This window comes from Corvus moneduloides, chromosome 4, assembly GCF_009650955.1.
Source record: "Corvus moneduloides isolate bCorMon1 chromosome 4, bCorMon1.pri, whole genome shotgun sequence".
NCBI lineage: Eukaryota > Metazoa > Chordata > Aves > Passeriformes > Corvidae > Corvus > Corvus moneduloides.
In genome coordinates this window covers 10,407,464-10,434,582 of record NC_045479.1, presented here as the reverse complement: position 1 = coordinate 10,434,582, position 27,119 = coordinate 10,407,464, and the positions used below count along the sequence as shown (strand labels likewise).

General features: G+C 36.8%; 1 protein-coding gene across 3 annotated transcripts in view; it reads right to left on the bottom strand.

The window, feature by feature from the left end:
• Positions 1–3,499: 3,499 nt before the first annotated feature.
• CCDC91 (coiled-coil domain containing 91) overlaps positions 3,500–27,119 on the bottom strand; it is a 122,880-nt gene continuing 99,260 nt past the window's right edge. For all 3 annotated transcript variants that reach the window (XM_032106552.1, XM_032106550.1, XM_032106551.1), the window contains one exon: positions 3,500–4,712. In XM_032106552.1, coding sequence (XP_031962443.1) covers positions 4,593–4,712 — 120 coding nt within the window. In that variant the 3' untranslated portion in view covers positions 3,500–4,592. The remainder of the gene's footprint in view (positions 4,713–27,119) is intronic.

Below are 27,119 nucleotides of genomic sequence, written 5' to 3'. Positions count from 1 at the left end.
AAGAATAGTTTGAGTGCTTATTCAGTAATACTTTGTGCACTGTATTATTCATTAATAGTTTGAGTGTTTACTCAGTAATACTTTGTGCATTTTATTATTCAGTGGAAATAATAGAATGCACAAGGGAAAGCATCTAAAAAATGCTGGTTGTGTAAGTCTGAAATGTGAGGAATTACAGGCAATATAAGCAAATGTCAATCTCTGATGCATATTAAAATGGTTATAATTCCATAGCATATAAGACATGGATAAAATATCAATACCACATCTATCACAGAAAAATATTTTTACTATTATTGCTACTATCATAGGATAATAATTCTAATTATTATCACAAGAATGTTGTATCCCTGAAAGGTGAAACAAATAACAAAACTTGAGCAAATCAGCAAACACAAAACTTGATAGTACAACTTGGGTGGTTTTCCCATTATATTCTACTGTTCAAATATGACTCTACTTCAGCAGCAGTACTATTAATTTTTTGTGGGCTTTAAAATTAATGAAAGATGAAAACAATGGTAGCAGATGAGTCTTCTTCAAAAGAACAATATTCTTGGACAGACCACAGAAAAGAAAACATGTTTTTTGTCAGTTCCTGCAAGAACACTGAATTTAATTGATGGCATGAATTGTACCCATGTAAAAAAAGCATTTTCCAGTCCAGTGTTTCTCTGGCACATTTACAGGCCATTGATGAATAAAGAATGCCACAGATGTTATAAAATCTTTCTATACAGCATTCAAGACAGCTACGTAAAAAAAAAATTAAGAAAATCTCATCCACACATTAAGTCAGTCCTGCAATGGAGTTTACAGTACCTAAACTAAGGCCATTGGATAACTGCACTGACACCATATGTGATCTGAAAGTGAGCATAAATTATCTGTGTCCCCCTGATAAACAATTTACATTGGTGGCTATTTTGTTCTAGGAAGCAAGGCAAAATCTTATCACATGTTCCCTTTATCCAAGAGGTAGGGAAAAATCTGTAAGCTCAAACGTGAGCATAGGAAATATGCAAAGGAAGAGGAAGGTCTTGAGTGTTCTAAGGGAGTTCTGGTGTGAAAAGGAATTAGGCTCTTTAAGGTTATGTCTGCATGGATAACTTCAGACAGTCAGGAATTAACATTGTCATTTACTGAGCTGGCAGGACATGACACACTTCTGATCAGAAGCCAATGTAAAGATGCACAAAAATCTCAAAATACTAACGTGATCTCAGCCTCTGGAATGACTACTGCTTTTTCTTTGTTCTGCCACCTAATGATGAAGGAGTTCAATGGTTCAAGGAATTCAAGTGTAATTCGTCAATGAGATTCTTATAGCAAGGGAAAAATTCAAATATTCCTGTATCTTAAGTATAGAGAGTATACAAAAAACATGTTGCCAGTAATTCCCTTTAGTGCATGACTTGCACACACGTGGTCTCAGAACCAATCTAGAATCCTGTAGTGGAAGCAGGTAAGGAGCCAACAGAAATCTACAGAAATACAACACAAATGTGTAGGACTGCATGATGCCACAATATTCAGTATTAACTCCATGTAAACTATTGGCTGTAAATCACACAAATCACATGGTCTAGAACTGCTCAGTTCTAGACCATGAAGTAGAAGTGTTAAAATAGAGTAGGCCTGACTAACACCAATAAAAGACAGCATTTTAAACAGTGGATCTACTGTTACCCTGCATTTTAAGTCACTTCTGATACACACAACAGACTGTCCAAACCATGTCTTTACATAACAAGATTTATGGTTTATTTCTAATATGAAGTATCTGACCATATACATAAAATGTCTATTATATTAGCTTTGCTGATGTTCTAGTTCTTGCATTTTGATTCTGAGGATTAGTTCCAAGGTTTCTTGTTCCTCCCAGTACAGTCTTCACAAAATTTAATGCTACCAGCCAGGCCTCAGAGGCAGATAAATTTCTACCCTGCAGACATACAACATGCTATTTTCTCTTTTACATCGTTCTCCAGTGTGTATGTAGGAATAAAAAAAGAATTAAAAGAAAAAAGTGTGTCAACTTCTAGGAGGCAGACTGGGTTTTGCAAACCTGTCCCTGGCTTTAAACTGAAAGAGAGTGAGCTCAGATTGGATATTAGGAAAGTATTCCTTTCTGTGAGGGTGGTGAGGCCCTGGCACAAATTGCCCAGAAAAATTGTGGGTTCCCCATCCCTGGAAGTGTTTCAGGCCAGGTTGGATGGGGCTTGGAGCAACCTGGGATAGTGGAAGGTGTCCCTGGCCATGGCAGGGGGTTGGAACTGGATGATCATTAAGGCTCCTTAATGATCCTAAACTCAGGCCACTCTATGATTCCCTTCTCCCAGATTTCCACAAACTGCATTCTTCTATGGTTAGATAGAAATAATGAAAAATATCCTTAAGCTTTAAAGCTTTGGATGCAGTATGGATAAGGTGCAAGTTATTGTATACTGCAAAGCTCACCTACTGAATAGGTCTGGTTTTACTGTATAAGTAAATTTCTTCTCTGAGACTTGGAGTTTTGAATGTAACCCCAGCTCCCAATTTGGTCTTGCATGTCTGTGGTGTAGTCTGTAATTTTGCTTGCAGGGTAGAGAGGAAGATCAAAGGACTAAAACTGTCAGAGTTAAGAAAAAAATACCTACAGATCTCTGTGACAATCACAATATTCAAGAGCTGAAATTAAATAACACATGATCTAATGGGAAAGATACATCACAGTTGCCAGTGAAATCTTACTGACTCCAACCATAAGCTTCTCCAAAAAGTGCTTTTACATAGTGTTGCAAGTCAGAATACAAATCTCTTTATTAGGAGAAGGTTGATAGACATGTAAGGCTCTGGCTTTGAAGGGGAACGCTTGGATGTCTTTAGTAAAAAAGGAATATTGTTTCATGTACAGGCCTAGAACAAAACCAAGAAGTTCACTTAGGAATCTGCTCATACCAAATTTCCACAATGAAACATATATTGTGAGACAGCACTAGGCAATCAATTTCCTTTTACAGTACCTCTACATTCAAAAAAACCCCATGGGGACATCTGTGACATTTTTGGTGCAGTTACAGAGACAAAAATTTCACCAGTTTAGGAACAGAAAATCAGTAGGTGACTCGTTAACATTAAAGGATTTTCTTGTCTGCCAGAAAAAATGGAAACTGATCAATCAATTAAGTATCAAATAGAAGACTGGATTTTAATGCATTTGCAGGGTAAGATTATCATCTAGTAAAACCAGCACTGTTTACTTCTTCAGTGGACATTTGTCTATACAAAAGACAAAACCTTTGGGTTTCATTACAAGAATGAAGCATAGAAAAAAATTTAAATAAAAACCTTACCTTTCTGCAATACATATTTCATACTGCCAAATACATATGCAACCATTCCTTATTGCTATAAGAAAGCAATTTATGAAAAGTGCTGATGAAAAAAAATCAGCTAAACAAAAAACCCCAAAACACCTCTGCATAAAAAGAACCACACCAAAAAAAGGCCGATAAACTCACCGTAAGAGAGATCATTCTTAGTTTATTTACATACCTAAGCATAACACTTATTTCCCCTTATTTCATTCAGAAATCTTCTATAACTAAGGCCCCAAATCTACAATCAATAAAGTATAGGCACAGAAATTCCACTCCATCTGCATTTATCAAGTCTAGGAAGACCTACGAGTGATCCAAAGTCCAATAATGTCAGTGGGGAGTTTTCTACTTCCTTCGATACATTTAGAAAGGGCATGTGAGGTCAGCAAGCTGCACTCCTTATTCTGTCAGAAATTCCACTGAGGCAGTGCAGTATCAGTCTCCACATAATTACATACATCTTCTTCCTGAAACTGAAGTCAGTCACATTAATCGTAATTTCATGAGAAAATGACTTTTGGAATTGAACGAACTCTGTAAAACAGAAAGAAAATACATACTATACATTGGTCATGGCAATGTTTTGCACTACCTTAAACAGATGCACTGTTTGGTTTTTAAATTTTTCTGTTCCTAGAGCTGGATTTGTTTATAAATGACTTAAGAAATGCTTGACAACACTCTTATGTTTCAGGACTGATTCTTCTGTTATACATCAAAAGCCGTGAGAAATAATAAGTTACTCAGGCACACCTGAGGCAATGGACTTGGGCAGATACTTTGCAAATAGAGATGGATTTGTATCTATAATCAACTGTTTGTCTCCATTTTTTAAAATATCAGAAATTACAGTGAATCACATTAACACGACGCCAAATTTAAAACAGACATAACAGGGAAATGTTTTCATCACTGCTGCAGTTATCTAGAACTTCAACCATGGGCTACCAGAAAATATAATGAAAGCAAAATCCTAAATAAAACAAATCCTAACTAAAACAAACTTTTTTCCCCCCAAGGATCTTTTCCCTCTCATATTTGCTATCTGATAACAGTAGTAAAATAAATAAATAAATAAAAGAACATCATCCACAAACATTTCTATCAAGCATTTCAGATCAATCTTGACTTGACGATACAATCCGAAAAGACTGGAATATATTCATCATTTGCTGGATGGAGATTTGCAGCTTCACAAATCACACTGTATCAGCAGCACTGAGAATGTCAGTCTCTGTTTTCCTCTGGGGTTGGCTCTTCCTTTAATAAAACATTTAACTGTTTCTGTGCACATGAAAGGAAAAGTTCCAAACTATGCAGATTTCTCTGACGGACAACATCATCAAGCTGTTGAAATAAAAGAAAAAAAAAGATCAATCAACTTTAAGAAAACCTGAAAACAAATGCCAGGGTTTGTCAGCAAAAATCCAACCATATTCAACAACAAAAATTCAACAACTAAAGAACTGTGTAGTTTCAATGTGTGCAATTTAATGACAACTTTTTAATGGAGTATTTGTGTTCTCCAAAATAAAATGTACAGAAGGCTAAAAGTAACTTTAAAGCTGTCAAATTCTACACAAGCTATTTGAAAATGCTAAACTGCCTTGCTGCCATGCTAGGTAAATCCCCATAGAAATTACAGCTGCTGCTTTTACAAAAAATACTGCTTCAGGTTTAAAGCGATGCACATGAATACACATTCAAATGAATGTGACAGCATATTCAAAAATTCAAAGCCTACTGTTAAGTTAAATGGCAGCATGTTTAAGTAGTTCCCAGAAGAAAAGTCATCATTTTTCTATTTACTTCGCTTGTTCCTACATTTTATCCCCTACTGCCAAACAATGTGAACTATATGTATCTATAAAATATATACTTGCAGTATAGATAATCTTCCCCACCAAAAAAGAATACCATAGCAAGATCTGGTAGGTCATATCATATAAATGACAAAAAAGTGGTTTACTGAAAGGCATTTGAACTTTTTAAGCATTAATTAATAAATAAAATTCACTGCAAAATTCCTTCCATTTGAATGTTCAAGTTCAAATGTCAAACAAATACTATCACAACTGAGAGATGTTTTCAATCTGACTATCCTTTAATCAGCCCAAATTCAACTGAATACCCATATAATGATGACATAGGGTGAGACTGAAAGGTAGTGGTACAAGGCTAATATGACATAAAAGTTATGCTACTCAAGGGAAAGGAAGTAATGGAATTTTGAAATCCAGCACTTCTGTCAGACTGTTGTGCACAAGTTCATATGCAATGGCAAATGGAAGGTTTTTCAAAAAATATGTCCTGACTCATATATCTTGGACTCACAGCTTTAATTACAGCTTTCAACAAAAACTGATCTGTTTTATCAATCAGCAGTCCAGTTAGTTGCTCTAGCAGTCACTTGAATGCCCATTTTGTTTTATAACACAGACTATTTTTAAAGTATCAACACAGAATGCAAGGCAAAGCTAGTGACAGCTTCCCACTTCACTTTGAAAATGCACTCAGGATAAAGTTGCAGCTCTGTTATTTCATACACAAAGGGAAACATTTTTATGTCCCTGTGCTTTGCTGCTCCATAAGTTCCTCTAATTTACGCAAAACCAGGTAGTTAGAATATTTTGGCAATTTGTTTCAACAGAGTTGAATGTGTCAGATCTAGTCACCAGCAGAACACATACATATTTTCTAAACACCACACAATCATAAAACTCTCCTTCAGTAATAGAAGCATGGAATCACAGGATGGTTTGTGTTGGAAGGGTCCTTAAAGATCAGCCAGTTCCAACCCCCTGCCATGGGCAGGGACACCTTCCACTGGACCAGCTGCTCAGACCCCCATCCGACCTGGTTTGCTTGTGCCTCTACTGCAAATTTTCAGCTGTTGAAACTTTTGCATCTCTCCACAAAAGCAGGCATTAGAGCTCCATACACAGCCTGATGAGAACCCAGCCCACTGATTTACAACAGATTTTGAAGCAGATCTAGTTCAAATAAATGTCAGAAAAGTCTGTTCTTGATACATTAAAGTAACAGCTGCTGTTACTTTAGTGTTCTTCTATTTACGAAAATGGAAGAAACAGCAGACTAATCTCTAAAGAAGCTGTATCTAGAAGAGTCTGGAGCAAATGAACAAAAAAAACCCCACTTTGTTGTGCTGGTGCAATTTCTCTGATTTGAAAAGTATCTTGCCTTCTTTCTATCTTCTCGACCAAAGCATTTTGCTTGGGGGAGCTTGCATATTTTTTTTTGTGTTTGTGATCCATATTTCTTTGGGGACTGAATGGACAAATATAGCACAGTCCACACAATATAATTTGTTGCATCTTAAAAAACAACACGAGAAACCTCTTTCTCCAATTAATAGAATTATAATTCTCACATTATGTCATCAGATTCTGTTGCTTCTGGTAGGTTTATCAGTTGGAGAAGCGTAGCACGAAACTGAATTTTAGTGGTTTCATTTTATTGCATATTATATCATTATACTCCTAGATAGTTCTTTATTGAGCTTTGACCAAGAGCTTTGGCTAAACACTCCCTTTTCTTTTCTTGCAGCCTTCCCTTGCAAATTTTGCTTTAAAGAGATCAGAGTAGCTCGCCAGATGTGTGTTCTGCTATGCTGCTGTTAACTTTCTTTACCAAGGCTGCAATCTCAAATTGTATAGGATTAAATTCATTTCACCAAGTACTAAAGCAAATGTTTAATGTGTGTAGTGATTGGCTGCAGCATGAAAAAAACAGAATTTCTTCAGGCTTGAGCAAGATTTTAGAAGTCTCAAATGAATTAAGTACACATTTGAGGAACCTTTGTTGTACTCAAGTGGTTAGTTGGTAATCTCCATTTGTGCATAAGAAAAGTTTATTGCTCGTTAAAAGTTTATGTAAATTCAATAACATAAAACTTGAGAATTCAGTTCCCCTTTCTTCACTCAGTTTATGAATAAGCATTGCCTTGAGCAGGACATTCTAAAAATCTTCCATGCTAGTCAAAGATAAAACAACCCAAAAAAACTTAGGATCTTCACATAACACGAGAAGCAACAAATGATGCTGGCTTTGAAAATGGTACTTTTGAATTTATTCAGAAAGAGGACATGCTCCTTAATGGGAAAATTGGCTTGGCTGGGAAATAGAAACAAATCCAATGAATCTTTCTTATATAACATATTATTTAATGAACAGTTACCAATGGACACAGCTTTTCTGAAGAGTGCCTCTGCATTGCTGTGCTCCTGCTTGCATAATATACCACAAAATGGGAAAATATAAAAGATATTTTAAATCTCGCTTTTCCAAACAGTCTCCTCTCTGTACTTTTAGGTCCTGTTCACTTCATGGAATGATCTCATTATTTAAACAAACATAAATGGACATCTGGCAAACTCAAACTGAATGTGACTCATATGCAAATGTAGTCAGTATGAATAACATATTTAGGATGGGGGCATTCACACAACCAAACCAAACTAACTGCTCTAATTCTATAGATGCTGAAAAATGGATCATGTTGGTTCAGATCTGCCAAGAAAGGGCATTTTCCTACATCATACTGTCACTGTTGTCATTGTTAGTCAATGTTTCTCTTTCGCTCTATGAAATCTAACAGTTCAAAGTTCCCAAATTCTTTAGACTGTGTCCAGTTGGTGGAGCTGTAATTAGCTCAAAGTTTTAATGCTCCTCAACTTCATTATTTTAGGTTACTCAACAGTATCTTTTAACTCTGTACAGATTTTTTTTTTTCCCCCTCAAGAACCAGAGGTTGCCTCTCTAGGCACTTGTATGGATCCTGCTGAGAAACTGGATGTATGAGACTTGGAAAAACACTTCTTGAATTCCAGTCCTTAAATTCCCACTGTCCTTCAGACGTTTCATTTACCAAAAATGAGCAGTCTTGCAGGACCGTCCAACACATTCAGTGCTGTTTGTTCCCCTCTCAGCTAAGTGCATTTCCACCCTCCTCTGGCCAAAGATGCCTGAATGAGACACCCTATGGGGTCTCACCTTGTATCCAAAGGCCACCCAGGATGATGTGCCTTGGAGCCATGCAAGGCACGACCTAAAGGCACAGGCCCCAGCACAACTCCTGAGTGGATGCAAGAATGGGACTTGGGAAATGAAAAAAAAAAAAAGGCACTGTATTACCACCAGGAGAATGCTTCCACCCCAGGCTGCCATATTTTGCTTTAAGTCAGCCCATCTTCCCCTGCATGACTTCATCCACCCATAGGTCAAACCAAAACAAAGTTAACAACTATTCTTAGCTCCACATTCTCCTAGATTTACCTTATCTTTCAAATTTTCAGTGAAATGGGAGCAAAGTCTACATGAATGATGTCTAAACTAGAAACTAGTTTCTTAGACAAATAACGGAGCATGCACATCCTCCATATCTTCCCCTTGCAATATCCACCTGCAAACAGGTTTGTTTTCATGGCATTCATGCTTACCTTCCTCTATTAAATATTCACCAACCTGTTTAAATACTTCAAATTACTGGAGGAGAAACCCAATCAGAACTTTATAAATAACTGCTGTATGTCAGAATTATACTCTCCCTTTCTAGTAACTAATAAAATAGCACATGGAAAATAAAATATAATTTTAGGTTAAGCACTGAAGGATATGAGATGAAATCTTGATCTCACCATAGTAAAGGTATATTTTGTTATAAATCCCACTGTGGCCTGAAGTTCACCCAGAAAAGTGAAGAAAACAAAATTAATGTTACATATGGCTCTTCAATTTTCCCATCTGTATAAATATAAAAATGTTAAGAAGTGTATCTTTCAAAATTATTTCTCAGATAAATCTTCCCAATACCAAATGTATTTGCAGCTGTAGAAATAGTAGCTACATTTATTCAAATACATATTGAAAAATTTACCTGTACTTCAAATGATAATCAGAGGATTAATGTATTCAATAGCAGTTCAGCTCACTACTCTGGCTCTGTAATACTAACTGGAGTAAAAACTGCCATCTTCTTTTTATCATGAAATTCAACACATGCAATGACCAGAGATTAAAAAAGAGCAAAGATGTTCAAGGAAGAAAGCTTTTAACTGTACTTTTATTACTGGTGTTTTTATAGTTGATCACACATAAAACAAACAAACAAAAATAACGCCATTATATTGTAACAAAGCAGAGAAGTTTCCCTAAGATCATAAAATCAGCAGTAAGTTTTTGAGTCTTGTTATTTTTCCAGGAAAAACGCAAAGAACTTCACCAAGAAAATATTCCAGCAGTGGTATTTGCATTTATATTCATCCATACAGGGGGAAGGGCCAGTGGGGGAAGACTTAAAATCCTTAAAAGTATCCTTGTTACTCAAAGAAAATCATGTTCATGCAAAGACAGGAAATTTCAAATGCAAAATGAATGTTTTGGGGAATTGAAAACACAGAGATGGATGTGTGAAGAGAATGGGTTCTGAAGGTGGAGTTAAGCAGCTGATATTAAGGCTTTCCATTTATTTAGTGTTTACAAGTAAACTGCTGGTTGGCTGTTGAATAGGATTCATCACCAAGGCATTTCTTTGAAGTTAAATATTGATTAGCTACAGGTAATTATTTATGGACATCAGCCTGGCATAATTTCATGTTTTTCAAAGGACTCACAGTATAAGAACTTTTATATATTTCCTGTCCCCTCTCTGAGGAATGTTCAGTAGAAAGGGGACATTTTGACACTGGAAGTAAAAGCAATTGAGGCTTTGTAATAATTGCTAAAGTGGTTTATCCTAGTTTATTTAATCTTAATTTCTCTATGTATTTTTATTACTGATAAATATACTAAAGCTTCATCTATTTGCTGTTTCCAAACTGTAACTCATTTAAATTTGTTATTTTTCTGTATGGTTTTGTATTATATAAATTTACTAACTAAAAAACTTTTATATAAAAGAAAGTAAATACAAGTTGAAGAATTATGACAGACATACTTCAGATTATATTTTTTTAATAATTTTGTTAAACATCCTTTTTGAAGAAAAAAAGACTAAACTAAAAATTCCCATTTTTACTTTAAAAGACTCTGGAATGATTTTTCATTTTGTTCTACAGTTCTAACTTAGCACAGTTTGATCAACACTTAGATGGATGTGTCCATGGAGAGCAGAACACCAGTCAAAAGTGCTGATGATGACAGATTGCTTTTCTAAATACTTCTGTACTTAATTATTAAGAAGTAGAGGAACAAATTTAAATCTCTTTGAAATCAGTGGAATTGGGAATATACATTACTTAAGTATAAGGAAGAAATTATAGTGATGCTTGATTTGTTCATCTATACAAATAATTTGCTAAAAAAATGCTGTCAGTGGTACTCCTTCCTCTGTGCAGGGACTTGCTTGACAATGCAATAAAAGTATACTGGGTTGCTCCTGGAGCAGTTAATCCAGATGTAACACAGCTTCTTGCTTAGAGTCAACCATTGATGTTCCAACTGAATTTGCCTTTAGGTATTTCTGTTTAGCCTAATTACATGTACATCTGTAACAATAGGTGATTATTTTAAAATCCTTTTGGCATCACTCTGAGTAATAAATTACAGTTATGGCCTTTCTGAACAATGGTCCGAACTTCATTTCTAGGTGAATAAATGGTTCCATTTTAAATCCATTTAAATGTCTCTAAACATTTTTAGAGACAAAGTATTTTTGAAAAATAATGGCTTTTCATGTATGATTAAAACCTTAACTTTTGCAGGCTCCTCCTGCCCCGACTGATGGTGCAAAGCACTATTGTAACTTAGTGCTACGATTCCACTCTACTGGATATTGGCCTACAAACCCAGTCCAACAGACCCTTGCAGGGTATTAAACACTCATCAGCGTCTTCTCAGTGCTTGATTGGTAGATGCCCCTCTTTGAGGAAAATTCAAAGACAAGGGGTTTGCTCTGTACAATTTTTATGATATTTAGACAGGTTTTCTTTGGGGTTTTTTCCCGCACAACTAACCCACCCCAGTGAATGAGCCTGACGCAATCCTGAAATTTTCTGTAGCTCAGCTACATGATAATATTTTCTAGTAAAACTATGGGTCCAGAACTCTTTCCTGGTGCACTATCATGAACTTCTCCCCACAGATTCAACAGAAGGCTTTAAAAAAACTCCCTAGCATATTAAATAGACCATATAGAAAAATTATTACCTTGAGGAACCTGCAAATCTGAGAGTTGGATGAGGAAACAATGAACTACTTCCTCTCATTTCTATAATGGATGAGAAGGAAAACAGATCCATATGGTACATATGTGCAGCAGAGTTTATTTTAGATTTAATCCCAGGACAGGACATTTTTGTCTGTCCACCTGTGAATTTCTACTATTGATAACACTTACTAAGTATATAAAAACAAGGTTCTTCATGGCTGTAATTTATACAGTATCTGCTACACATTAGAAAGTCATCAGTGTTCAACACAACCTCTAGGAAAGAGTGATGTTTAATAAATTATATTGCTATGTGAAAATGGTTTTTTCCTTTTAAATAAATAATGCTGCAACTTCTAAACCTTAAGGATTTTATGCTCTGAACTTGATCATTAAAATAATACCATATGTTGGACACATCTTTAAAACAGATTTGCCTGGTTTGCTGAAGGTGGTGGGAAAACACCCTGGCAAACCTCTCAGAATCTCCACTGTCTCCCAGCTGGACCCAGGAGTGTAAGAAAATACTAACTTTCATTCATATAAATACGAGAAAGAAATTTGCTTTCAGTCAAGGAAATTAGATTGAGTGCAAAAAGAACTAAAAAAAGTTGCAGCACCTGCTCAGACTACTGTAGAAGGTGAAAAATAGGCATTTTCTAAGCCTACAAAAATAATAATGGAAATATTTATGTGCATTAGCACATGAGAAATCTCTGGAGTCACCTACCTACTTAACAGATTACAAACATGATCAAACTATTTATAGACTATCACCATGCACTAAAAATAAGGAGTTACCATAATTGCTACTGTAATTTCTGATTGGTCCAGCAAATCTGATTGCTGTGGTTTGAAGTCACAGATTCAAGATCCTTGAAACAAACATACAGAAACACATGCAAACAGCGTCTTCAAAATCTCTGACTGATAAATAGTTACTGTTTGGCCCTGGCAAGTGCCTGCACAGCTTCTGAGACACACAGGTTTACAGTCTCCAGAAGGCAGGCACAAGCAGAAGACTAACCACAATGTGGCCAAATTCATCAGATCACTTCCTCTGATAGGAAAAAAAAAAAGAACTAGAAATTTACAACAGCACCCAAATAAAGGATTTATAAGTGACTCAGACTGGTTTCTATCTGGGCTTGTCAGACCCTGAGTGCTCACAGAGTGTAGAAGTCCTTAATAGTTTTCTCTTGATCTCCAACTGTTTTAAGTAACCAAGTCAGTCTTGGGCACTATCACATCCTGATTTAATACAGCTACAAATGACTTGGCAGAGATTACACAGAGCTTCTGTGGAGCTTCACAAACCCAAACTGCCACCTCTCCAGGAAAATGCCTGAAGACTATCAGACCATGCTTCCTGAAAAGCCCTGAGTGCAGGGCTGGGTGATAGATCTGGTAGCAAAGATCTGCTTCACTTGTCAGTATGTGAACATGCTCTAGATTAACCCACGGTAACCACGCTTGGTTAAAAGCAGCACCAATCTTCCTACACATAAAATTGCTATTGTTATCAAATCAAACAAAAAAATGTTATCTGATGGGCTCACGTTGAGTCACGCTCACAGAATTGCCTTACAATACCCAGATTATATCTACAGAAATGGATTAATTAAGCATAACTGAAAAGCAAACAGCAAATACAGACATTAATAAAAACAATCTTTTTTGTAACTGTGAGAATGTATTTTGCATTATCTGTAAGCATGTAAAATAGAAATAATCCTTGCATCATAAGTGTTTGCAGTATATACAAACAGAAAAAAAAAATACCCTAATAATTTGCATGGCTGTGAAACCACAGCTGTGTAAGTGCTATTCCATTGCCATGGGTGCTTTCTAAACATCTATACCTAATGTGATCCTTCATTAACAGGAGACCCAGCAGGAGCACAACTTCCTTGCCTCTGAGAAGTGCAACAGGTGGTTCATAACACACATGACAGAGAATCACTGCTTCAGGCTCGGAGGTGAAAAAACTGTGTTATATGGAAAGCTGAAGCTACAAACAACATAGTAAGTCAGGCTGTAATTAATCTACCTAGATATCAAGGAGACTGGAGTTGCATCATGATTATTTGAAGGCTCCTGTGAAACTGTGACACCATATGCCACTACCTCTAAAGCAAAGCATCCCCTAACAACACACTGGAGTTTGGTAAACACCGAATTTGCAGGAGAAAAATCTCACCTGTTGGTTTTTGAGGAACACTTGATTTAACAGCCAGGTTTTCATTTTAATGAAACTTAAAATGTGACAGGATGAAACAGTATATTCTAGAAGTCATGGGCAAAGATGGTATCACATGAAATGCAGGTATCTTTCTAAAATTGCCATTGTAGATTAGAGTTGATGGATTCACACAAAGAAATTAAACAAGGAAAATCAGCCTGCAGCAAATCTGTGATAAGTTTAGCATTAAATCTGTGGCAATATATATGCATTACGATATGTAATTAAAGTTCAGGGAACACAAAATTAACGTCCTACTATTCAGACAGACATTTTTGAGACCACACTTTCTAATGTATTCAGTATTGAGAAGACTGAAGCTGTTGATAATGTTTTTTACTAAGTTTTACTGGAAAACTCAGTTTGGAATTTGAAGCCAAGCTACTGCAGCAAAATTCAGGGCAGCTGCTGGCGAAGCAGTTCATAAAGTTGCAGCTGCAACAATGTCATCAAAGACAAGATCTCCTTGTTTTAAAACACACACAGATTGAGTACTCATGGCTCTCAGCAGGTCATCACTTACAATACCACAAGCAGGAAAATTCTAGAGGAGGAGGGAGAAATCACCAGCAGAACACAATAATCTGCAGGCTTTCTGCTCCACACAACTCCAAATCCTGCAACTGCCAGCCAGCGGAGACGTCTCAACAACAGGGTGAGAAGTATTCCCCAAAGCAGTTTCCTTTGGGTACCTGCCTGGCTATTCTGCTGCTCTTCCAGATGCAAACTTGTGTCAAGGCTTTGCAGAGAAATAATAACACCCAGAACATACAACCACAAAGAGAACAGCAGTTTTTCACATTGGCAATACCTTATTTTGCATTACTAAATTAAGAGAGAATAAACTGTTGCTTAGCTGGGTGGGGTGGAGGGAGAGGGCAAGGGAGGGAAAAATATACTTGACCAAATTATATGAGTCAGTAGCCTGCAGCCAAAGCAGAAAAATAACATATATATTTATTAACTATAAGTCATTGAAGCATCTTGCTGGATTTCTAACACACGGGTAAAGATTTGGATGCAAAAAGTAAACAGGAAACCACATCACTTTGCTTCATCTATCTAATCTTGCTACTGCTGTAGGTAAGAAAATTTACTTCTTGACATGTTTCTCTAGCTTCATAGACAACTTGATTAAGTCTCAAATTTTGATCCCACTGGCTTTGCTGCAGGAATCCAATTGCAGGAAATAATCATAGGAAAGATTAATCAAAACACATATGGTAAGTCCAACTTTACCATTTACTTTTTTTAAATCAGAGTTCAGCAGAAGGATAAAAACAGCAACAGACATACCTGAGAAGTAGAGCAAAGAAGCTGCAAGATTTGGGGTAAAAATACCTTGAATTTTCCTGCATATAACCAACTATGAGAAGTCTCCAATAATTCCCCAGCTAAAAGAGTAAGTAGATAAAACTACTGAGGTTCAAGTATCTCCACATAAAAGGATTTGGGTGTAAATGAGAAGCAGCACAAAAAACCCAAACAAACCCTGAACTCTGAATATTCCTCAGCTGCAGGAAAACACAGTTCAGAACAGAATAATCCATCCTTATACACAAAGTTATCTACTCATTTCATTTGTGCAGTGAACAAGACAAAAAATAATTTGCCCGCAGAACTGTACACCCAAGACAATCTGCCAAGTAATGTGACTTTGGTGGCTCTGCAATTACTCTGGACTTATCCTGGTACATGGACAGAGAAATTCTACATATCACCTCGTTAAAACGAGTGTGATTTCTGGATCTTCTCAACACAAACACAGAGACCACAAAACTGTCCCTGTGTGTCACAGAAACAATGGAGCAAAGGCCCTTTTGTACTCTGTCCTTGTCTCTTTGGGGTTCAATTCCAGTGTAATTAAAATAGCATCACAAAAATCTAGGGATGGAAGAGGCAGTGACCCAACTTCTGATCTTTGCACTGGGAACTCATAATAAAATAAATCAGAGTGGAACAATTGCCTCTTCTCTTTTGCAATCTGACAGCCTTGCAGGTGCATGCCAAAATGCCTTTGCTGAGCACGGCCATCATTAACTTTCTAAGATGCTTTAGGATCCCCTTGGTGCTAAGAGAATGGTACAGCAGGGACTTGGAAAAAGCCAAGAAGTTGACCTATGACTAAGAAAATAAAATTTCAGATGATATTCTTAGCTTTAATTAATCCAAGTGATCATATTGAACTGATTAAATTTTCCATCTAGTACAAAGCAATGTGGATTATACTAACTTAAGATCAAATTTATAACTGCTATGTTACAAAAATACCTAGTTGTACATACTCATAAATTCTGAATTATGACAGTGAAATACAAATACAGTTACAAGCATATAGATGAATTTGAAAGACAGCAAATGAATTAAGGTTTTATTTTAATGGGAATGACAAAAACTCCCCAAAGTCCTCTGTTGGAACCCTGGGTAACAGTCCTCCTCCTCCTCCTCCTCCTCAAAACATTCACTTATTCGGTCTAATAGAATATTAAATATTTTACCTTCAACATTCAGCTGACCTGTCTAACTTTCTCACTAGGATGGCAAGATAAGGGTGTTCATGTTCATTTGCATACATGGATCCATAGACTTTTCTGGGGTTTGCTGTTCTTGTTCTTTTTTTTGCTTAAATTACCTACTCTTGGTTAATCAAAAGGTCTCTTGAAAACGCCCATAGACAAGAGTCACAAGTTGCATTAAAAATGCTTAATTCCACATATCTAATCAAGAACTTCAAATTTTTTTCTCTACTCAATATCCAAGCATATTTTGAGGAAGTCATACAGAACGCAAAACAACCAATCTTCAAACAGATGATCTGGTTACAATTCTCACATTTCCAGAAGTACAGCATGAAATTCTAACACTGAGGGATGAATCAGGAGAAACACAGGAGAGCCTCACTTACAGGGGGCCAGAGGTGTGTACAGATGCCTTGCTTCCTCCTGTCACAGCCAGCCCTCCTAATGGACAACAGGGACATTTCAGAGCCTCCTCTGCTTTCTTATCAAATACTTGCAGAAGAGAGGGACCCTGGATGACACATCTTGCCTTTCCCCAGATCTCAGGTGTTGCTTAAGCACCTGATGATGAGAAAACCACCCCACTCTCCACTGACAGATAGATCTGGGTGACATTAGTACAGTGCACACTGCAAATCTTTATTCCTCTGAATACTCTATATCCACAGAGCCAGCTGAATAATTATGTGTTTTCAAAGCAAATCCAAAGTTACTCTTACAGTAATTAAGATGATACACATTGGATTAAAAACACAATACATCTCAATCACAAGAGTAGCTTTGAAAGAGTATAGTATCCAGTCATCTCATTGCTTAACGTTATAATTCATCCTGTTATTTTTTCCCTTTTTGGCTTTGATAGCACAATATTTTCTCAGTAATAACACCACTTGATTCCAGTTTCAACTGGAATCTCGCCTGACTGAAGAGTACAGGCATAATCTCAGTCTTTGTAGATTTATACACTGAGGCACAAAAGGATATATGAAACAGTTTTAACTTAAGTAAAGAATTTCAAACTCTGGCAATTTTTCTCTAAAGTAATTGTAAAAAAACCTACCATAGGCTATGTATGTAGTTTCAACTAAATTGCTTTCATCAGCATAAATGATCACTCAAAGAGTTTGAAAATTATAATTTTGGTTATTTAACAATTTCCTTTGTATTTCAATGAAACTAAGTGGCAGAGAATTGTATATTTTTCTCCTTTCCATTTGTTGAAGACAGAGCACTATAATTTCCCGGAAATTAAAAATTCTCTCAAATGCATGATGTTTTGCTATTGAAAAGTGGCAGAAAAATGCCAAAATGTCCTCCGAAGAAAAATGCCTGATAGGATCAACCGATAGAAATACTATATTCCTTCACAGGAAACTATCATTTCCTTTTAATATTTAGAAACAATAATTTCAAAGCTTATAGAGACTTAAAAGTTCAGGAAGGAATGCCAGGCTCACTTCTGCATCCCATGCAGATACATCACAGTGCTCCAGGATCCTTATTCACAGAGGAGAAAAGGAGAGCCAGGTGCACCAAACTCATCTTACACTACAACTTCCCATAAATCCTTGGCTTAATCCTTTGGATTTATACTGCTCTTTGAGTTGGGTAAAGGAGCAGTGTGAAAATGCTCCTAAAGCCTCAATGTAAATGTTTCTTTAATCCTATTAAAGCCACAAAACAGGCCCAGCTGAAGGAGCAGGAAACTGAGCTAAGGAACTCTCAGTGACCCCATCACTACTGTCTCTCTTGGCACTGATTTGTTGGTCACAAGTTTGTCCTGGGCATGGCACAGATGTCCTGACATCAGGTGGAATCAGGACATCACTGTGGGGACCCCTAGGACACACTGGTTGGTGGTGTGTTCTGCAGTAACACGAAGTTTTGCACTAGTAACTTACAGCTGTTATTAAAATAGCTGATATGGAAACAGAAGATAGGATTAAACATTTTAAAATGCCGCTTTGTTGCATTACACAGAACTTTATGTTCCCCAAACACGACACTGAATTCAGTCAAAAATGATACAACTTCATTGCTTTTCTTTAAAAGTCAGAAGAAGGGGAAAACATTGAAAGAAAAATACTCAAGGTGACACCACACTTTAAAAACTGGGAAACTGGTCTGTTAAAATGTGTTGGTGGTAACATTTAGGGTTTGGACTCTCATTAATGGGGCCCCAGGGAAAATATAAACACTCTTTCTGAAATTAAATCTTGAGTTTGCCCACCGCAGTCTTGTTTTCAGCTTGAGCTGCTGGCACGTCAGCCTGCAATTGAGGCCTTGCATCAAATGCCAAGCCAAACATTCAGGAACAAGAATGGTAATGACACCCTATTTTGTTCTAAGGCATATTAAAATATAGCAAGTATTATATTAAAAAAAAGGCAAAAAAAAATCACTCATTTGAGATTAATAACTTAAAAGAAACTGATTTTCATAACCTCTCCCACTTGCACTTGTCTTCAAATAATAAACCTTCAGAAGAAAGCTGTGCTTGACTCTTGAAATCAAGCACACTTGCAAAACAATAACACACATCAAAGTTCTGATAATAACTGCCTAAGGGCATAAGAGTTTTTACCTACAAAACTAAATTCCCTGGTTTTGATACATGATCTTGCAAATGACTTAACACGAATGGATCAACAAATGAAAGTCACCAATTTCTGACACAAGTTTCTCAGGTGGGATCCTTCCTATTCACAGGGATATGATATCCTAATATCAGAACTCTGTTACTGGAACACCTCCTACCAGCATCTCTTTAAGTTATCTCTCATATTCCCACATTCTTTTCCTAAACAGTGTGTTCAAGGTAAGAGTGTGTTGCTCCTACTGTTAGTTTTTCCCTCTCTTTCCCCTCAGTCTCCAGCCTTCTGTAATCTCTCCATTTAGATGGATCTAGAGGAAGGAATGCAATGTAAAATAGAGCCCCTGTTCCACGTAAGGAATTGGGATCTCTTGCCCAAGAAGGGAATGGTCAGCCCTGCCTATCTTAATCGCAGCTTCTGTGATGTCTCATGATGCATAGGAACTGTCCTCTATATGAGAAAAATTGCAGTCTGGATCTACATGGGATGTATGGAATATCTTATACAAACACTGCTGTAAGACACTGATCCCTGATGGGAATTCGGGTTGCAAATTAATCTGACTCAGAGAGTAGACTGCACCCATGACTCAAACCAGGGATTAACAATAACTTACCTGCCACAGGTAGGGAACTTGAAGAAGCTGCCAATTTACCAAGGAGAACGACGAAAGGGTGCGCCAGGAATTTGTACAGGACTTGTTCCACCACTGACACACAAAGTTAACTTGAAGCATAGGAGATGTAACATACTCTAGCCTGCTATCCAATAAACTGAGTGAATTCCAAGCTTTATCTTTAAAATCAGCTCCTCGATGTAACAAAGTGAGACCCAGTAGGTGTCAATTCATGGCCTAACCAACAGTACTGTGTAGAAACCCTCCACTTTTATCTGCAGACTTCATGGATTTCTTTAATCAGAGGGTGGTGAGACACTGGAGCAGGTTGTCCAGAGAAGCTGCAGATGCTCCATCCCTGCAAGTGTTCAAGGCAGGGTTGGATGGTGTCCTGGGTCATCTAGTGGGAGGTGTCCCTGCCCATGGTGGGGGCATTGGAACTCACCATGATCTTCCATGTCCCTTCCAAACCAAACCATTGTGATTCTATGATTCAGGTCTGAAAGCAGCAGATTTGTGTGTTTGTAACAGCTCCTCTGGAGTAAGTAATTAGAAAGGGGGCAGAGTGCTGGATCCTTATTATTGTTCTAAGCTAGAGCCAAAAATGGTTGCATCAAACGCTTTTTAACCATGCAAGCACATCAGTCCTCAACACGACTCACATCAGCACTCCTGCTGGAACCATAAAGTCAACCATAAATTTTACAAAACTGAATATTAGATGTAATAACCTGCAGTAACTAGAATACCAGTCTAGTTACTGAAGTTAATGTAGTACTATATAGAAACAGTTCTTTTCTGTTCAAGACATTAGTAGGCAATTTAGAAGCCTTTCAAAGCAACATCATTTCACATTCATATGGAGTGTATTTCTGAAAGGCAGGTATACAGGTTTCTTATTTTATTTCCATTCATTATCATGTCAGTTGTGTAACTATCATCTACTTTACTAGAAATAAAATAATTGAGCATATTTACTGAAAAGAAAAGAAATACTGGATGTGCACAGTTGAAAAAAATTAGGCAATATAAATAAAGCAAAAGAAGTAATTTCTAATCTAAATGCGATTAGCACCTGAAGAATGTGAGCTCTTGGGTTTAAAGCTACATTAGGATTCACGTTCCAAAAGGAGATTTTGTTGAATTGCAATGGTTACTGCCAGTAGATTTATCATAAAAGGAGTTACCATTGTGCATGTATAGAAGCACAGAGAAGAAAGCAAAGGTGCAGTCAAGAAGTCAAGGACTTCTCAGCTGTATAGAGATGTTACCCACATAGTAAAAGTCTAGAAAGCAACCAATTCAGTAATTTCAGGAAAGACAAAATATAGATAACCAGTAGCTGAACTCTGTGTCAATTCTTAGTTGGACAGAAAGCCAAACTGCAATAAAAATTTGCTTTAATTGCAGTTAGGACAATAAGCGTGAAGATTGGTGTATGGGTAAGAAGAAAATGGGTCCAGCCTCGTGACATTTCCTCAGGGGCAGAAACACCAATTACATATAAAAATTTTTCTGCAATGATAATATCACCTTTGAAAGAAGAAAATTAAGTCTCAATAGCGAGAAAAAACGTGGTTTTTTCTGTCTGATAAGAGAGGTCAATAAGCCATTGTTATTCCCAATTAAACTGATGTTTGAAGGTGTTTTCTGGTAGTAACACTGTTTTCAAATCCTTTTTTTACAATCATAGCCAGTTTCAGGCATGAGACAGACATCCTATTTCTCTTCTGCTGTACTGACCTTCCTCATTAGTTTCATCTAATTCTTACTACAAAAAGGGCTATAAGTTACAAGGTCTTTATAAAGACTATATGACTTATATGATAACTAAGGCATTTATGTGAATCTTGTAAAGAACTAAAATTTTATTTCAACTGCAGCACTTGATATGTAAAGGGAGAACTTTTAGTCAGATTTGTTCAAGAAAAACTTAAGAAAATGGACCATTTTCTGTGATGGTTCTGATGGATGAGTAAGAGAGTAACTATGTAGAGGTGGACATATCTTCCCATAAGGTCAGACTTCAGGAATGAATTACAGACAGTTCCTCAGACAATTTGAAAACCCAAAGGAATTTGCATCCTCTCCTCAACAAGGTGGATTAATCTAATTAAACTTGAACTTCGTGCATTCTTTTGCAGTCTTTACCTTAAATAACTAAATATAAGAGATTAGTCTTCATCATAAAATCTTCTCTTAAAATACCACTGAATGAGAAACTTGCAAAGAAAGTATTTCACATTTTAAGTATCTATCTACATAAATAACAGGGGTTATAGCAATTGTAACATAGATCACCTTCCACAATCTATATTGGTAACGCTGCTTTCAAAATATATTTATATAGGCTTTGTTGCTGAACTAGAAAATCAAACATAAAAACCCCAAGAAGTTCTAAAAGTGCATTCATGATAAATCAAATCTGTATGAATATATTTTATTATGAAATGTAACACATGCCACTTAAAAATCTCCTGAAATGGGATTTTGTACCATAACCAAACCCAAAAGTCAGTGTATCAGTTAGAAATCTACTCAAAAGGCAAAAACATAGGTCTACTTGCTTCCTTCAGACAAAATAATAGAGAAAATACACTCCATAAATACAGTACATTATTAGAAATAACCCTGAAAAACAAGGATAACCATGGAGGAAATTAGCAGTTTTAATTTGATTTACTCATAGATATGTCCTGCTGTCTTGGGTATAACTCCATCACTATTTTTCTTCCCTTGAAAAGCGTTGTGGCTACACTGCATCTCTGCACAGAATAAAATGCACAATTCCCTCTTCAAGTGGTAAATACTTGTTTCACTGCAGAATAATCCCACCAAAAGTGGGAAAATGTATGACTTGCTCTTGCCTGAGATGAGCTGACCTTCTATAAAGGTGTGTTATCAGGGTAAAACAGTATTTTCCAAATATACTTTTTCAGAAAAGAGCAAAAGTGACTCTGGTTCTTCTGGTTACATAGCAAAGAGCCAAGCTGCCTGTCCTGGCACATCCCACACATCCCTGGGATGAGCCTGGAATTCTGTTTTTCAAAAGCAGCTGTATTATTACCAAAGTAAAGGGGTATTTCCTTCATGCAAAATCAGAAGAGAAACTTGTTGGCTTTTTTTTTTTGCTTTCCTGTAAGACAGACATGGCTTATACCAGCTTGTTAGTGATTCTTAAATATAAATACTGTGGTTGAAATAGGTCCTTAATTTCTGTAATATCAGAGAAAATGATCTATTAAATATGAAACCCCCAGAAGTATCTCTTTGGCTATTCTTAATTCTGCAGTATTTTGGTAAATGTTAGTCAGAGAAATGTTTAGTTCTGTTTTCTTTAAAGGTTATGAGGCACAGCTGCACAAATCATGTGGGAACACACAGTAGTGCAGTGAGTTTCGTTATAATGGTGACATCTCTGCTCCCAGAACCCGAGCCTTAAATCAGGATGGGAGTGCATTTATGACAAGTGTCTGACTTTCAGGGAAACAGGGGCTGCATTAAAATCAAATCTGTCATTCCAGTGATTACTCAAGCCCAAACACGTAGTTCTTCCCTGACAGGCCAAAAAATGCCCTTTCAAACCAACGAGAGCTGTGCACAATTAGCAGACAAAAGGGGACTGATTAATATCCTCAGCTTTGCTGTCAGAAAACAAGCAGTAGGTTTTCCTGAGAGGAGATGAATGTCAATGTAAGTAGGAAAAATTGATATTTGCTTTTTGGCTGGCTACTCATCTCATGAAGTGAATCTTTGTAATTTAGAAAATTTCTTTAAAAATTCTATTCAGCACAAGATTTATTTGGTAGAAAACTTTTCCTCTTGTGACTTACTCTCCCCTTTGTATACCAGCTTCAAGAATTAATTTTTATCTCTGTACAGCTAATAGTCACAAAAATTAAAAAGTACATAAATAGTAGGCACAATACGACTAGATCACTGGCTTTTTGTCTGCTTTAAATATGTAATAAATAAATGAAACATACTGAATTAGTATTTTTAAGCATTCAATTGCAATGAATAGGCAGTAAATTACTGAACTATGACATTTATAAACAACTTGCAACCTGTAGCGCAGACAAAATACCTGAATATTATAACAGAATACTTTTGTAGATCTCTATTCTACAAGACTTCCAAACATTTTTGTGATTTTAGAATTAAAAATGCTTAGTTTTTAACAAAAGGTGAGCAACATTTGCAGCCTATGTTCAAGAAGCTGGAACACTGACCAAGAATGAAAAAATAAGAAGCAGAGAAAAGAATTTCCTGACCTTTCTAACAACAAATAATTGGAAACAGTTTGAAGTACAGTAGTGACCAATTAATTGTCTTGATCATTATATCTTTTATGAGACACCTGGAAATAGAAAACTCCACCAGAACTCTCTGGGTGACATTCTGGTCTGTACAGATGTCCCCTGACAGACAGACATACTTGCTTAAGTCAGTATTACACAGCTTTCAATATTTTCATTCAGTTATTTTAAAACTTTTTAAAATAAGTTTGGTTGGTTCTTTTACTTTCTATCTGCAAATTAATTAAAAAAAAAATCATCTCAGCCAGTCATATAAAATGTAATTATATTTCAGGAATTGTCTTCATAGAACAGCAGGAGCTACACTCAACTGCACAAAATCTGTAGGTCCACATTATGAAGGCAAAGAAAAGGCCACACACAGCCTCGAAATAAGATTAAGAAGCAAGGACATAAATATACTCCAATACTGATATTTATTTTATTCAGATACTGCTTATCTGCTATTTTACTATTTATTTTCAGCTTGTTTTCTGTTCAGAAATGAAGCATTATTCCTGTGAGTGAGCTGGCTTGGCTTCTCTCAGACCAGTGGATTCAGAAAATTCACTTTACTACTTTAAAGCAATTCTTGTCTTTCACTCTACAGCTTCATGGACCATCAAGTGAAGGGAGCACCTCCTTTTCTTCACATCTTGGACCAGGGAAAGGAGACAAAGGACGAGTGCAAAGCCGTGGTCTGGACCCCACTTTACACAGGGAATTATCACACTTCTCTTCCGCTCACATATCTGGAATGCTTTCAACACACCTCCAAAATTTCAGTCAACCTTGGAACTGCATCACACTCCGGAGCAAAAAACAAATGGGAAAGTTCCTTGGAACTGCTTACAAACTGCACTTTGGGACAAAGTTATGTTTATATCCACTTAATTCAGCATCAGCCAACTGAAGCAAAGTGTTTGGTACATGGGCCAAAGCCCCATGTGAAGTCCATAAAAACTGGAGCAGGGATAGGCCCAGCCTGTCTTTATACTCCTAACAGAGCAGCATGTACCCCTTAATCCGATTTTAACCAAAAATATTACAAAAGCAATGCAGTTGTACGGGTCACTGAAGGGCACTGCTATGCCTCTGTCTCGTTGCCCAGGGATCAGGGTTTGGGAACCCTAACCTAAGCCAGAGTTTACAGGACAGTGGGCTCTACTCTTTGCTCTGATCCCCGGGTAACAAACAAAAATCTGGATGCATACACATACATGTGAGAGCCTATGTACACACATGTACATATATTCTACCACATCAGCAAGATGTTTGAGCAAAGTAAAACTATTAACCCCTAAAAAACCTCTGAATTAAAAAAAAGAACAGAGCTGTTCTGCCTCATAAAAGGGAATGCCTTCACAAACATTCAGTATAAAAACAAACACTAGAACTTTTAAGCAATTAATGCAAAAAGCTGGCAAACACCTCCCAGCACTCACTAACACAGGCCCATCCTCAGGGGCTGGACTGTGTCAATTAGTGCATCTTGGGGCAATTCATGTGCTAGGGCTTGTCACAGCACTGGGTGCTTCCAGAGCACTCAGGTGATCAGAAACCACAGTGCAGGGCCAGAGGTTACAGGATGGTGAACATCAGGCAGCAAAAGGCAATTCTGATAAATAGGTTTGTGAATCTTGAGCTTACATCAAAATAGGTGGACTTTGGATACCCAAGGACAAATGCTTCCTTGCTCTTTACTCAGTTCTAGCCAAACTGACAGATTTTGCCTCCCTCTACATCTGTGCCTCAGACAGAGATCTATGGCACATGATATGCATTAAATCCAAACCAAAAATAACATTTTTATGACAGAAGTGAAAGCAGTGGCCTGCCATTTAGCCCTACTTCAGTGCCTTTTTAACCTGTGTGCTACCCTTCACCTCTGTCCCCTCATTTCCCACCCCACCAGCAGCAAGGCGAAGCATTGTTTTGCCTTCCTGATATTTACTGCAAACACAGGCAAAGAAATACTACACAGTCAAATGTACCTTCAGGCAATTTATAAAGATAACTTTCTGGACATAATGTGGATGGACCTTGGCTGGGGAAAGCAATTCTGGCTAACAGCTGACGCATGTGTATTTGAATTTGACTCAGAAGGATTCTTCAAGGTGTCACGAATGTTTAAATAAATCCCTATGAGTTTGGCAACTATGGAAGATGTCTTTGAACAGATGGGACAGCCTGACTCTAGTTCACTTTTGATGCCTTCTTCAGAATGGTGGGGGTTATGAAATAATCGTGACATAACAAAGAGTTAATTCCTGATCAAAATTTCCTTCACATCTTAGATATCCACATTCTTAAGGTGTTAGCTGTGGCAACGTCAAAAAGAAACATTTTTCTAGTATAAAATGTTCTATTTAATATAGAACAGAGAAAATAAAACTAGGACTGCAGTATCTAACTTGAACTGTTGCCAGTATAGTGCTAGATATCTGTAAAATCTTGGGTTCATGTGGCATAATTACAATGCATGCCCCATCTTCATTTATTGTATGAAAAACCCATTTCCATCGCAGTTTCTCTTTTTTTTTTTTTTTTTTTTTTAGCTTTAGTGTCCTTTTTTTGAAGGTGGAAAGACATGCCAACAAATCCTCTGCTACCTTTGGTGGCTTTTGTGCCTTCAATACAGAGGAAGTTACGTTTGATCTTGTCAGCATTTTAGCATGATAGTATTGTTGCTTTTTGTAAAGCAACTTTCTACTAATTCAAATAATCCCCTGCCAACCAGATACAAATACTGCTGTGCCCATGGTTGGAAGGGTCCTACAAACTGATTTTCAAAACAATGATGACACAGAGTGTCCACTACCACCTTTGCAAATTTATGCTCCTGTCACTCAAAGAAAAAAAACTGTCAGAATCCTAGACAAGGCATTTTCCCTGAGTTCTTTCTAGGAATTCCTTCCATAACCTGCTACTTTTTAGCACAGTCCATAAAGTATATTTATTACTCTTACAGGTGCATGAGCTTTGACCAAGGTTCATTTCCTCTGCCTCTTAGGTAATCACATAAAAGCTATTATGCTACATGATTTGGAGTTACACAAATCTTTCACTTCCAACTGGAATACAGGCAGTCTTTATAAATCTTATGCCAGAAAAATCTAGCTGCCCTTATGTGGGTTTTTTTTTTAATTAATGGATATGTTTTAACTGATCAAAAAGAGAAAAAGATTGACTGAAATATTTGAATATGCTCTTTGAAATGAAAGGATTTTATGCTCCTACTAGACAAACCAAAGAGGATTTTGTTTCTTTGAAGATATTTTCATACATATCTGCACTGAAGGCCTTATTGACCCATTT